At 52.6% G+C, this 14,236-nt stretch overlaps 1 protein-coding gene across 1 annotated transcript; it reads left to right on the top strand.

Annotated features, from left to right (window-relative positions):
- Positions 1–1,118: 1,118 nt before the first annotated feature.
- CBX6 (chromobox 6) lies at positions 1,119–11,038 on the top strand (the record flags this gene model as incomplete). Its single annotated transcript, XM_080359026.1, is given in 6 exon segments — positions 1,119–1,187; positions 1,333–1,376; positions 1,574–1,639; positions 1,850–1,916; positions 10,065–10,449; positions 10,452–11,038. Coding segments are annotated over 6 exon segments (1,218 nt in total).
- Positions 11,039–14,236: the final 3,198 nt, after the last annotated feature.

Here is a 14,236-nt window from a genome sequence, read left to right as displayed (position 1 = left end):
GGCTGAAAAGCGGGTAGCTGAGGGGTGCCCGTGCTCTGCAGGCAGCTATTGGGGTGAGAAGGCAGCAGAAGCAGGATGGCCATTGCCTACAGCCCTCATCGCAGTTCCCCTTTTCCCAGAGGGTGCAATTCTGAAGCGCATCCCCTCCTCACCCCAAAGCGGAGCTGGCGCAGGAGGGCGCGCGGCCCTGCTATGTGCCAGGCAGCGCGGGGCGGTGAGCTCTGCGTGGAGTCAGCTGCAGGGCTGCAAGCTTCCATTTTGAATCGCACAGAGTTCATTGTGACTGAGGTTGTTTCTTTCTGCCTTTTTAGCACCTGCGAGAGAGTGTAAAGCACACTGCAAATTAAACAGGATTTTGCAGTAACACTCAGGGACAGGGAATTCCTTTAAGTGACTTAACGTTTTTCTGTTTTTTTTAAAGGTTTCTGTAGCACACTTGGCCCATTTACCTTGCAGTACCTTATACTGGTTCGAAAATAAGGCCACATAAAAGCACCAGCCAAAATGGGGAAAAAAGAAAAAAAAAGGTTTAAGCGCCTTTGTTGTTAGTTTTTGCCTCCGTAAGTACTTTAAGATCGCCTGCTCCCCCAGAGCCACCCCGCTGGCTGGAAGGCAGTGACGGTGCATGTGTGTGCACAGGGAGCAGAAGAGGCTGCGCGGCCCCCGCTGCCGCCATTGTTTTAAGTAGAAAAGGCCCGCCGGGGCGGGAAGGGGCACGGCGCCACGGCCGCCATGCCGAGGGGCTGCCCGGCCGGGCTGCCCGCCCCGCTCCCCGCTGGCCCCTGGCTTCGAACACCGGCCCCCGGCGCAGGGGCCGCGGGTCACCCCCCCACAGGCGGTCCCGGCGGAGCCCCCGCCCTCACACCCACGGCCGCGCGGCCCCTTTAAGGGCTGGCGCCTGCGCGCGCCCCCTTCCCTTAGCAACCGCCCCCTCCCCACGGGGAGCAGCAGCGGGAGGAGGAGGAGGAGGAGGGTCACGCGCGGCCGCGGCGGGAGGGGGCGCGCGGGCGTGCGCGAGCCGGCGGCGGCACGAGGAGGGCGGGGCGGGGGGCAGGGGGCGGGGCGGCGCGGGCGGGCGGGATTATTATGGGCTGTGGGCGCCGCCGCCGAGGAGCAAGATGGAGCTGTCTGCAGTGGGGGAGCGCGTCTTCGCCGCCGAGTCCATCATCAAGCGGCGCATCCGAAAGGTGAGGCGCCGGCCGGTGGGGGGCCGGCCGCGGAACATCCCTTCTCCCCAGCTCCCTGCCACCGGGCCCCGGCCGTACCGCTCGCCGGCCCGCCGGCCCGCCGGACCCCCGCCTCATCCCCCCTCTTCCCCCCCGTGTGTTGCAGGGGCGCATCGAGTACCTGGTGAAATGGAAAGGCTGGGCCATCAAGTGAGTGCATCCCTGGGGGGTGGGGGGAAAGGGCTGCCGCGCCTCCGCCGCCCTGCGGGGGCCGCCCCCGGGGCTGCGGGTGGCATGGGATGGGATGGCATGGGATGGGATGGGTCTCTCTGTGTGCGACCGCGGGGGGATTCGGGTGCTGACCCTTTCGCTTGTGTCCCCCCCACCGCTGCCTGTGCCCCCGGCAGGTACAGCACTTGGGAGCCCGAGGAGAACATCCTGGACTCCCGCCTCATCGCCGCCTTCGAGCAGAAGTGAGTGCTTGGTCCCCTCGCCGGGCTGGGGGGGCTGCAGCAGGTTTGGCTTTGGGTGGTGGGTGGATGAGCGGGAAAAGGCGTCCGGCGCTTCTTTTTTTTTTTTCTTTCTTTTTTTTTTTTTTTTTTTCTCCTCCTTTTAAACTTGTATTCTTCCCTTTCCCCCTTGGGGAAAAGTTTTAACTTCTTGACAAATTTGACCCCCTAAAGGGAACGAGAACGTGAGCTGTATGGGCCCAAGAAGAGAGGACCTAAGCCTAAAACTTTTCTCCTGAAGGTAACTCTTAATTAAATAACTTAGGCCTTGCCAAATGTCTCTCAGACCTCACTGGTTCATGCCCTTGGAAGAGCTGGATGTTCAAGTGACTTGTGCCTGGCTCTGGGAACGCGGGGACAACTGGCCGGGAGAGCGGGTGGGGGGCGGGGACGCAGAAGCGTGCGAGGGGAGAGCGTGTGTGCGTGCAAGGGGTGCTCCAGCAGGACGGTCGGTACACGCGGATGTGCGCAGGGAGGCTACGGTCTCCTTTCCAATATCCTCTGCCTCTTTACGCCCTTCTGCTGCTGCATTGGAGAGCTTGCCTGCCCCGCTCCCCCTTCCTTTGGCGGCCTGTCCCATGCAGCCTGCGTCCTGCAACTTTGCAGCATGCTGAGCGATGGGGCGGCTGTGGTGGGAGTCCCGCTGCCACTTGTGCCCCTCCGATCCTGTTTCAGGATGTAGGTGTTCCACGAGAGTTTCACGAGGGGTTCATGTTTTGATCTGTAAATTCCAGGCTTGTTTTTCTTTTTTTTCTTTTTTTTTTTTTTTTTCTGGGGGGTTGGGGGGAGGAGGAGTGTTTGACCTCTGTGTAGGATAGCAGCTGAAGTTTCCACTTCCCCTCTGACAGACCCAGCATCTCTGCAAGAAGGTATTGTCATAGCATCTCTGCTTGCTTACAGTAAAGAACAAGGAAGGTAATCCCTAATGCAGCCCCCCTGCCCCCCAGTATTTTTTACTTTCTTGTCTAATTAAGAAATCTGGTAGTTGAGTGATCACTATGGGAGCTCTGTGGATTTACTAGTCTACAGACGAAACTCTTTGCTTTGCTCCCCTCTTTCCTCCTTCCTTCTTCAGCTATCTCAATCTCAGTCTTCAAATGAATATAGAAATACCATACACGTTTGTATGATTAAGATGGATGAGGGAGTTCACAGCCTGGAACAGCCAGGGTGGACCCTGTGGTAAGGCATCACTGTCACTAAGTCATCCTATGGCTTTGGGCAAGTCATTTAGCCTTTGTGCATGTTTCCCCATCTGTGAAACAGGTTAATACTTTCTTTTGCCTGACAGTGGTAGGAGCTTTACTCAAGTCAGTGCAGCACTTTAACTGTATGAGCACCGGAAAGAGCGGTGAGGGGTAGGGTGTCACCTCTGCTCTGCTTTAAGAGGACATAACGAAGCACGTGGAAGAAATGCAGGAACAGGCGTATTCTGATGCTCTGAGTAAAACCCAATGGAACTGTAGCAAACCTTGGAAAGTCCTGATGGAACAGTCCTTCTCCCTCATTGCCTGTTTTTCTGCTAACAGTTTTCTGTAACTGGAGGCTGAGAACTACAAACAGAACTGATATGTACTACCTGTTATTCTTCATTCAGGAAACTAGACTAGTTGGTTTTTCTCTTTCTGGCAGTCATGCATTACATGAAACCCTTGTGTTTAGGTTTCCAACAATGCAGAGGAACGCTTAAAGGGAAACCACCACCTTAAAATAGTTCTCTGCTTGAATTAAAAAATACTGGTATTTGTACCACCTGACATTGTTCAGAGCAGTAGAGGAGTGTTTATGCTGTGCTTTTAATATTACTGTGTGTAATCAGTTTGTTTTCTTTTTGTTTCTGAATGTGATATGGCAAAATCCACTGCCAGTTTTTCACTCCTTTAAAAAAAACAAAACCAACCCCCAAACTCAAAAATAAAACCCACTCATTCCTCCTCCTCTCCCCTTGCCCTTTAAAGCCCCCCTAAATTTGGAACCTGAATTATTCAACAGCCTCCTTTGAATCATGTCCCTGACACGTTTCTGTGGCGCATCTTCCTTCTGCCAGCCTCTCAAACGCTACTGAAAACCCGTAGGTTTGCGGAGCTGGCTCGGCACTTTGCAGAAGATGGATCGCGACAGGGAGCGAGATGAGCTCTCCTGAAGGCTGATGGCACGTTGTGGGAGAGGCTGGCAGGGCTGAACGCTGCTGCTTGGTTTGCAGCTCTGGGGAGCAGAGCTGGTGAAACTGTTAGCACTCTGACTTGCTGTTTTTCTGTGACTTCAGATCCTACCCTAAAAATAACGCCCCTGGGCCAGGCAGCAAGAAGTAACCCTATCTCGGCTATAGCCCTATCTGAACCAGTTTGAGGTCTGTTCAGGCAAACCACTAGAAACGTGACCAAGACCAGTGTGATAGCCTGTGTCAAGCGCATCTCTCAGTCAATTATTATAACCTGCTGAAAAAGCGGGTTTGACCTCTGCCAGCCCTGCAGCACCAGTGCTGCTGCAGGAGGAGCGGGATTTGGTTCTGCCTTGTGCTTCCCTAATGATGTTTTTGGTTCTTTCAGCTGCAGAATCTCTTGCCAGTGAGAATTTCAGAAGCAGGGGAAGAAATTTGACTCTTGCATCCCAGAGGGAGTCTCTGGAGTTGGCAGTTAGAACAATATTCTTTTTGATCTGTTAACTGAACAGATTAGGCCTGGATGCCATGACGTTTAAGCAGGAGCCTGACCTAGGACTGCTTTGGTAAACTAGTCTGGCCTCAACTCAGTGGTTTGCTAGGATTTTTTTATGTGTATCAGTGCTTAAATGTAGGCTTCCAAGCCTCCAGTGATGCACTGAAATAAGTGCCTTGATACAACAGTCAGTCCCCTGGCTCGTGTGGGTGTTTTGGTCTGCAGTTGGGGCTAGGTTTATCCTGGGATTAGTCCTCAAAAGCTGCAGATAGGCACCATGGCGGATTTGCAGAAAGCGTTCCAGCAGGTTAGTGGCCCACACCTTTGGAAAAGCTTTGAAAAGCTGCATCTTCAGCCACCTGCTGCCTTTGTAAGCCAGGCTCCTGTTGCTGAAAGCTGTCTAACACTTGCCCTTTTGATCAGGCTGTAAAAGGAAATTACAGTTCAGGCTTTCCAATATCGTTATCAAGATGGCCGGTGTTGAAAGTGACCCCTGCAAACTCCAACTGCAAAGTTTTGGGCAGGAAATGGGTCTTTATCCTCTGCATACTAGGGGTAAACTTTCCCACAGCTGAGACCAAGCTTGGCAGGAGGTTGTAATTCTTGGGAGGCTGCTGGTATGCTGCGGGCTTTGTGCTGAGCGTACGAGGAGCGGAATCCTTCACCTGAAACGGGCAGCACTGTATGTAAGGCTCTTACCTTGCTACTTATGTGTCTGGCAGAAGTCATCCTTGAGGACAGACCTGTGAGCTGGAGGTCAGAATGGAAGCTGGTGTGAGGCTAGAAAGAGATGTAGCCCGTGCTATAGTGATCTTCCTCTTTCCCCCTGCTTGGGTTGCTCTTTTTGCTCTTCCCTTGGCGCTCTGCTGAGAGGAATGCAAAACTCACCAACTAAAGTCCAGCAAGTGCTATTAAGAGACAGAGGCCACTCTGCGTGCTCAGTGGGTGGGTAGTGAAGACTGGCTGTAAATACTGAAGGGAAAAGACGGGAGAAGCTTAATGAGGATGAAAAGATAACAGAGAGCAAAGTAAGGGAAGGCCTTAGTGGGAGACCGGGGGAAGATGGAGCCGAACAGCATGGTGCTGTGTCGCTTCGCCCTTTCTTGAACTCTGAAGTTGGAGCTGGCTTTCTTTTGATCTCCTCCCTGTTCGTAAATTATCCCCCAAGCGGTTTGAAAACAAGACTGTTCCCCATCCAGTAGGGAGACTTTAGTTTATGGCAGTTTTTGCTTGGGAGAACTGTGCTATGAACTGGCTTGCTGTTGCCTTGTCACTTGGAAGACTGCAGAAGAAAGAGGGCGATAAAAAGGCAGAATGGCAGCCAAAAAGGGGAAAGAAGAGCTCTCACGAATGCCGTTTGGAGCAAGGACTGTGGGAATGCAGGTGGAGAATAAAAGACAAAGCAGAACCAGTAATTTATGAGAGACTAACGCTACTATGGTGCAGCAGTGCTACTGGAAATGACTTGATTTTGAAATAATTAACTAGAAATCTATTGCCTTACATGGTCTTTTTTTGTTCTTCTTCCAAATTGCAGAGGTTTTGATACAGATCAGGTAAGGGGGGCCTTTTCTAAGCACGTGTCCATGTACGTGCTTGTGTGCCTCAGTGCGTTAAGGGAATGAATGAACAAATATGCTTGCTGGGCCTCAAGGGACATTTATTCAGAAATAGTAGGGAACAGGAGAGATATACTAGTTCCCAGGGGCAATGAGGGAAAGCTGTACAAGCTAAATAAAGGTGATGCATATCCCAAAAGGGAAGGGGGGGAAGGGAAGCAATCCTAGCAATTGCCTTGCTCTCGTGACAGAGCACTGCAGCAAGCCTCCAGAAGCTGCATCCTAATGTAGGCTGAGCTGTAAGCAGAGAGTGAATTACTCGTGTACATGCTGAGTACCTCTTCAGCAGTGAGCAAATCCTGCAGGTGAAAACAGCAAAACCCAGAGAGGTAGTTTCCATTCGGAAAACTTCTGAGTTAAGCAGCAAACTGTGGTGACAGAGCTCAAAGAATTAAATGGGTTTGTTTTTCAAAGACCTCATGCTCACGTGGTTCATGAGTGTGATCGAATAATGGATCCGTAGCAGGGAGAAGTACGTTTCCAACAGATAAAACTGAGTGCTGAGTCTTCTTTTGCTTAATGTAAAGTTGGAAGCAGGAGAGGGAGAGCCCAGAAAATGTGCTGTCCTCTGCGGGGAAGAGACTTGAGTTTGTATAGTTAATGCCTGAATAAACCTGATCCTGTGGTAGGAATACTGAGCTTTGCAAGTGAGAGGGCTCTGGGGGCTGGTCTTAGATAAAGCATCTGATACTATTTTTCTTGAAACCTTACCTGGAAAAACAAGCTCGAGGTAAGCTGCATATTTGCATATTGCTCTTTGGAACTCACATTGAAGCTGCTCCCTGGGGACAGCAGTGTAGCTCCTGGGGGGAACTGTTGGGTCCTAGCTTACCCTCTCTCTTAGAAGTCTGGCCAAAGAGGTTGATGGTGCATGTAGTCTACCTGGAGACTATTGAAACTGGAATTTAATAAATGCAGAGAGTTGAAACATGAGTGAGAAATCACTTTAGCCTTTAGCAGGTGCCCCAGAAGTAACTGGAAACACAGACACATAGCGAGTAGAAGAGACCTAGTGGTTCTGGCACACGGGCAAAGTCCTAGCCACGTACCAGGGTGCTGTGCTAGCTGCCATGTAAGCACAAAACCAAGACAGGTCTCTCTGTCAAAATGGGACAGGAGCTGATTAATGTGCACACGCTGAGAAAGTAAGATCAGCAGGAGTACGGAAGTGGCTGGGCAGTGACCATCCCAGCATTATCACTTTTCATTTAATGTGGTTGATGGGAAGCTTTGCTGAGGAGTTTTGGTGTTTATGAGGCAACTGTGGCTCTGGAGAGATGTTGTGGGGCACATGACCTGCTGCTTTCTCACGTGGGTGATGGACGTGGGCAGGCGGCAATTAAACTCTATTCCGAGCAGAGGGGCACATAGGGGGCAGAACTCCTCACTCCAAGGCATGATTACAGGGTAGGGAGTTAATCTAGAAGACATGCGGTGTTGGCAGCAGGAGGGAGCCCTCAAGGATGCATATGTCAGTCCACTGAAGCTGTTGATCAGGGATTTTTGCCTGTGCATCTGTCTGTACCTTCAGCCTGGTTTCTCTGAGGGTAACCAAAAGGTAAGAGCCTTTTGGAATGGGACATTGTGTTGCACTTTGTTCTCTGCTGAGCAGTGGTAAATTGGCGAGAAGCCCAAAGCACAAGAGCAGCCATGCTGTAGTGGGGAAGGGGGAGAAAAAGAAAGAATAAAATGGTTAATTGCAAGCTGTGCTGGTATGTAATGTCAGAAAGCAAACTGTAGCTTGTCTTGGTGTCTGCCGTCTGCTTCAGAGGGACCTGTGAAGGCAGGGAGCAAGCGCAGCCCTAGATATGCATGTCTGTGCCTGTGACCTCCTGACTGCATCTGTGGAGTGTCTTAAGTTGCGGATCACAGGGATAGCAGGGGGAGAGCTGACACGTGGTGCAGGGAGTCTGTCTGGTGCTGCTGCTGCTGTGCTCCGGCCTGTGGGATGCCTGGAACAGGAACTGGGTCTAACTGTTCATTTTCTGAATACTTTGGGCCATGGAGTAATGTGTGAGGCTGAGCAAAGAGAAACTGGCTGGACACTGGGATGCTCCCTGCTACAGCAGGACGTGTTGGGGTTTGCCAGGGCTGGGGGTGCTTCCCTCTGGGTAGGTAAAACAGCCCTGTGCAAACCAGGGTTAAGGTGGACAGTGCCTGTGACTGCCTTGGCAGTCATGTTACTCATCCCTGTTTATTTGTCAGTCAGTAATACAAAGTCTTGAGTCCCCGGTGCAGCTGAACCTTCGGTCTGCATTTTCACATACGATTGGGGAAGGAGGCCTCATCTTTGTAGTCCTTTTAAAGCCAGGATACAAGTAGTACTGCCCGGCATGATCCATCGTCAGCCAGGGAGGAACAAAATGTCTTCACATCTCTGTTCTCTGCTCATTCAGGATCTCCTGCAGTTCCCATGGGGATCTCAGTGGGAGAAGAGGGGCACAGAGTGACAGGAAAGCTCTGGTGATGTAGGGCCAGGGCTTTGAGCTTATTGTGCAAGAGCTGTCCTGGGCCCCTCGCTTAGATGGGTTAGATCCCTGCCTTTACATGCGCTTTTTTTTTTCCCCAGGCGTTTCTCTGGTAGGAAGCACAGCCTGCAGGGTGACAAAGGGGATGGTGTTGGAGTGCTTAAGCTCTTAGCTGGCAAGAAGCCATCCCGATCTTGGCGTGTGTGTTGGGGGGGGCAACAGAATGGAAAAGTTGGGGAGGAAAAGCAGCTGTCTGCTTCCAGCACTGCAGTTCTTGATGTGCCCACGAGATGGGGGAAGCTGCTCGCTCGATGGGCAGTCAGGGGGCTCGTCTGTCCCCTCCAGGCCTGGGTGACCTCTGCCTGTGACCACTGCTGAGAGGGATTAAGGAAGGGAGTTTGTTTGGGCAAGGAGTGGGGTGCAGGTGTCAGAACAACTGTGCTGTGGCAAGGTGTGAATGTAAGAGTGTACTCTGGGTTTGCATGCCCACAGAGTCTTCAGGTCATACTGCCGCAGCTTACCCACAAAATGGTTGTTCCTGCTGCCAGAAAGTGTTCCTGTCTCTAGTGCATGAACCAGAGTGGGTTTTGGCACTATATCTCCAACCTCCAGAAGAGCTTAAAAGTCTTGTTCACCTTCCTTGGCTGTCAGGGAGGGCTGGCACCAAGCAGTTGACAGTGCTGTTCCTGCTCAGTTCCATTAGTAGGTTTCAAACAAGTGTGGTGTTCAAAAGAACAATCTCCTCTTCAGAGGTGCAGTAAAACTTGAGTTCCAGCTGGCCTGGTCTCTGGTGTTAAACACTGGACCTTGCTCCCACGGCAGAGCTTAGATATGCAGCTTGGTTGTAGTCTCTAGTTAAAACTAAGCTTCAGGCCACTGCATTTCTTGTGGTTAGCTAAAACAGCTCCATCAGACCACCCTCTCCCATCCCCCATCTGTGTACCTCAAGGCCCCCTTCCTGCCATGCTTTCCAAAGCAGATTAGTTTGGTTGTGTGAGAGGAAGAGATAATCAAGTGCATTACTGTTCCTCTCCCCCTTGTCTTGTGCTTATTTTGTAGAGGACTGGATACAGTCTTCTGTCTTGGACTAGTATGTGATTTTTAGATGCCAACTCAACAGTAACAGCCCCAGTACCTAGGAGGACTCTTGCTTGTTTGGCTGGCAGTGGAAGGTTGTGCTCATTGTCTGATGATGACTGGGAGGGAGCCTTGGAAACCATTAACTGTAATCCTGAAACATGGCTGGAGGGTGGCAGTTTCCTCCTGAGCTAAGCACATGTCAACAGGGGCAGTGCCTGGGCATAACAAGTTGCCCAAAAAGGATGCAGACAGTGCCCATGCTAGTGTGGAGGCTGTGCGATAGCTATCACAGTGCATATGTGTGTTTATCATTAATGCAGGTATAAATGTGACACAGCATTGCTGGTAAGTGCTTGTCCTGAGGTGAGCAATGCCCAATTTGAGATCTGACTGCATGTTACCATTTGATTGCAGGGTGACAATAAACTGTGGCAGATGCTTTTCTATCACTCTCCACTAAGAGAGGCGATAGGAGAAAAGAGAGACAGACTTGTAAGTTGGAAAAAAGTTAGAGAGAGGCAGCTTCTCTGACCCTGTTTTTTTTTCTCTCTCCCCACCACCGCAGGCTCGGGCCCAAGCGGAGGCCCTCCACATTGGGGATGTACACTTTTCTGTCAAGCCTGGTTCTAGCACCTCCTCTCCCAAGCTCCACTCCAGCGCCGCGGTGCATCGGCTCAAGAAAGACATCCGGCGATGCCACCGCATGTCCCGGCGTCCCCTGCCCCGTCCAGACCCCCAGAACGGTGGGAGCGTGGGTGGTCGGGCTGGCATCCGTCCTCCCGTCTCGCCCTTCTCGGAGACCGTCCGTATCATCAACCGTAAGGTGAAACCCCGTGAGCCCAAGCGGAGCCGCATCATCCTCAACCTCAAAGTCATTGACAAAGGTGGGAAGCCAGCCAACGGGGCTGGGGGCCTCGCTCGGCCCAAGATCCCGTCCCGAAACCGCGTCATTGCAAGAGCAAAAAGTTCAGCGAGAGCGTCCTGCGCACCCAGATCCGTCACATGAAGTTTGGCGCCTTTTCACTCTACAACAAGCCATCCACTGCGCCTGCCCCTTCTCTGGAGGGCAAAGGGGAGGCTGAAGGCTCCCAGGCAGCATCCTGCGGGCTCATGATGAGCTCCACACCTTATGATGCCCCCAGCTCTAGCTCCTCTGGCTGCCCATCACCTGCTCCCCACTCCTCCTCTGACCCAGATGATTCTCCTCCGAAGCTGCTCCCCGAGACCCTCAGCCCGGCCATCCCCGACTGGCGCGAGTCGGAGGTCCTCGACCTCTCGATCCCACCTGAGTCAGCCGCCACCAGCAAGCGTTCTCCCTCGGGAGGGTGCGGCGGGGGGCAGACGCCCTCCTTGTCCCTTTCCTCTTCTGACCCGGAGCAGGAGGCCGGCGACTGGCGTCCCGAGATGTCCCCTTGCTCTAACGTGGTGGTCACAGATGTTACCAGCAACCTCCTCACCGTCACTATCAAGGAGTTCTGCAACGCAGAGGATTTTGAGAAGGTGGCGGCAGGCGGTGGTGGCGGAGGAGGCAGCAAGTGAGCAGCCAGGTTCCCCCCAGCTCCAGGGGCGTGGGGGGAAGCGTACCTGTGAGAAGTCGTGGTGCGAATGGCTGTCCTTGGTTCTCTCCTTCTCCCCTTGGCTGTCCCTCTGCCCTCACTGCCACCCTTCCTTCTCCTTTCCTCCTGCCCCGCTCCCTCTTGTCTGGAGGCTGGAGGGTGTCAGTGGGGGGGAAGTGGGGCACCCACCGTTCCTGGGTGTCCCTGCTGCTCAGAGGAGAGGCAGGGAGGGTCGTGGTGGGGCTGGGGAGTGGTTGTTTGTCCTTGAATGTGGTGTTGTCCAACGGGCGGTGAAGCCTTTGGGGATGAGGGATGGGTGAGCGTGTCTGTGTGCCTGTGGGGGTGGTGGGGAAGGTGCTCTTCCCTCTCCTTCCCCTTCTGTCTGTGACAAGAAATCAAGAGGAGCTCTAGACCCTTGAGGGGAGGATGTAAGAGGCTTGAAGCCCTTGCCCACACCCCCCAAATCTTCTCCCACAATGTGCATGCAGTCTCTTCCATTCCTATGTTTCCCCCTTGCCATGACTCCAATCCTGCCATCCTTCTGCTTCTTGGCTTCTGGCCTGGATCTGCCATCTCCTCTGCTGTCCTCATGGCAGTGGTTGATCCAGATGCCTCCAGAGCAAGGGGGAGAGGGGCAGGTGAAGCGTCATACCTGGAAGGTGCTTGAGACAAAGCTGGGGTGACGGGGGGGTGCCCCATGCAGCATACACCCTGTATTGGCTTCCCCTTTCCTTTGACTATTGGTGCTACCTTGGCAGTTGTATGGGCATTTTCAGGTGGCCTGGTCCCTCCTCCTCTCCTGCATCTTCCAACTTGCTCAGCCTGGTAGGGGGAAGGGAAGAAAAATGGGAGCCTGCCCAGATCTGGCCCAGATCTTCCTCCTGGTGTTCGTCACTTGCACTTACTTGAGGGAGAGGCCTTCCCCCGGCCTTACCATGGTGGAAGTGGGCCGTGCATCCATCTTTCAGTTTGGGGGAAGATAGGCCAACGGCGTGACGCTGCCCCAGCCAGGTGAGGCTGGTCTCCTGCCTTGCACATGGGCTTCCTCCAACTCCTTTTGCTTCCCCAGCACCCTCGGAAGGAGGGATGGATGGATGCTAAGGTGGGTTGTTTGCTCTTCCTGCTTCCTTTTGTCTCTCGGGCTCTCCCTTCCATGTGGTGGATGGCCTGGAAGAGGGTTCTCCTCTGTCCTTTCAGCATCTGAAATGGCCCTTACAACTGTCAACCAAAGGTGCTAATAAGAAATAACCGTCTCACATCGTACATGTGTGCGCTGGGTCTCTTCCCCCAGAGCTCCTGTGAGCTGATCTAGAAATTTCTTCTCTTCACCCCTAGCAGGTAGGAGCGAGCAAGACCACAGCTTGCCGTTCTTCACCCACAGCTCCCTCCTTCCCTGGCCACCCTTGCTCACATCCAGAATAAGCTCTCTTTCACCTGCCGTTTCTGGCTTGTTTCATTTCTGCATGGGTCCTGAGTTTCACGGTGAGATGCTGTTCCTGTGCTCTCCCTTCTGCCCCTACTCGCACAGGGCTTGGCCCATAGGGGCGAGGAAAAGAGGTGCTGATCAATCAAGGGAGAGCCTCACCGTCTCAGCCCTGTCCCCTGTATTTGGGATGGGCAAAAGGGTGTTGCTTATACATAACACGGTTAGAAGTGAAAAGGGTGGAAAAAAGTTCGCCTGCGCTGGGGCTCAGCTACTTACAAACATGCCCCAGGTGGGTGAACATGGGTGGAATTACCCCCTCTGGTGCTTCCACATGAGGATGCTCCGGAGCTGCTGGCTGAGGAGTGCTCTCATGTGGAGTAGTGATTTTTGTGGTTTCGGTGGTCTGAGGGTAGAAGGGAGGCAGTTTGTGGGAGAGAAGTAATATTTGTCTGCCCAAGGAGTGCTGTTGGGGCGGTAGGGGAATAGACCAGCTTCTGACCTTAATTAGGGCTTGTGTGCCCACAGCTTGTCTCTTCCCCGCCTCCAGCGCCTGGGTTGGTGTAATAAAATCCTTGCTGCCCTCCCCACAAGCCTTGCCTTGCAGCGGGTGCAGTTCAAAGCCGTGGGGCACAGAGAATTCACACCAGCTGCAGCCCAGTGTCTGCGCAGACAGTCCGAGGGGGATTCCAGGTGCTGTTAGCGCCACCCTTTGCACGCCTCTTTCCTTTTCTTTCCTTGGTTAAAGAGCTTAGTGGATGCTGCTGCATTCACAGCTGAAGCTAGGGGTACAGAGAAAGAGATTTCCTTGATCCATTCACCAAGCTAAGGCTTCCTATAACTTGTTGGACTTGTGTGCGTGTCTGTATTAATAACTGCCTGTATTTTTTGTGTCTTTATTTTGCATCTTTCCTGTGCCTGGCACACCCGGGGATCCCTTATTTTAGCATAGCCTATCCATTTGACTGCAGCTTCAAAGATGAGCGGTTTGTAGGCATAGGGAAAAGCTCTTTCTTAGGGAAATCTCGAGGAGATTCTTCTCTGCCCCCCCCCCAACACCTTTCTCAACAAGAACTAGTCTGTGGCTGTGAGATAAGAGGAGCTCCTTTGTGGGGTGGATGCAAACTGGCCAGTCACTTTAGGTTGTTAAGTTGCTATTTGGTGTGTATGTGGTGATGTGTTTTGTTTCGTGGTATTGAGGTTCTGAAAAAAAATATTGAAGCGTTTAAGTGGGAGATAAAAGGGAACTTTAATAGGAAACTCTTGATGTGTTTTGGCCAAGATGTGTTGGCTTGGCAGAATTCTTTTCCCCAGTGTCTCTTGTATGGTGTTCTTTGGGGGCAGGGGACAGGAATTGTTTAATCGAAGGGTTTTTGCCTTTCTCCAGAGTGACAAGCAAGGGGACTGTCTGTGAAGAGCAAAACAGTGGGTCGTTGTAGGGATACTCCGTGAGGACCTTCTTCCTGTGGCGAGGAGACGAAGGGACTTGTTGTGGCAGAGGAACTCGTGCAGTAGATCCTCTTTGTGGAGGAAGAAAGGAGTATGATCCGGCTTGCAGACACAGCTCGACTGCTTGTGTGACGAATCTCTCCCTGGTCACCAGGTGGGAGAACCAAACCCTGAACCTCTGGGTCCGAAATGAGGATCCCGTGCTGGTTTGAGTTAGACATTCGCTAACTTCAATGCAGCAGCAGCCTCAAGTTCCCTCAGGTGGACAAGCCACTTGGGGCTGACTAACCTACCTTCGTATTCACGTGG

This window comes from Nesoenas mayeri (assembly GCF_963082525.1).
Source record: "Nesoenas mayeri genome assembly, chromosome: 1".
Taxonomy (NCBI): domain Eukaryota; kingdom Metazoa; phylum Chordata; class Aves; order Columbiformes; family Columbidae; genus Nesoenas; species Nesoenas mayeri.
The sequence above is the reverse complement of the archived record's forward strand: the minus strand, read 5'-3'. Positions and strand labels throughout refer to the sequence as shown.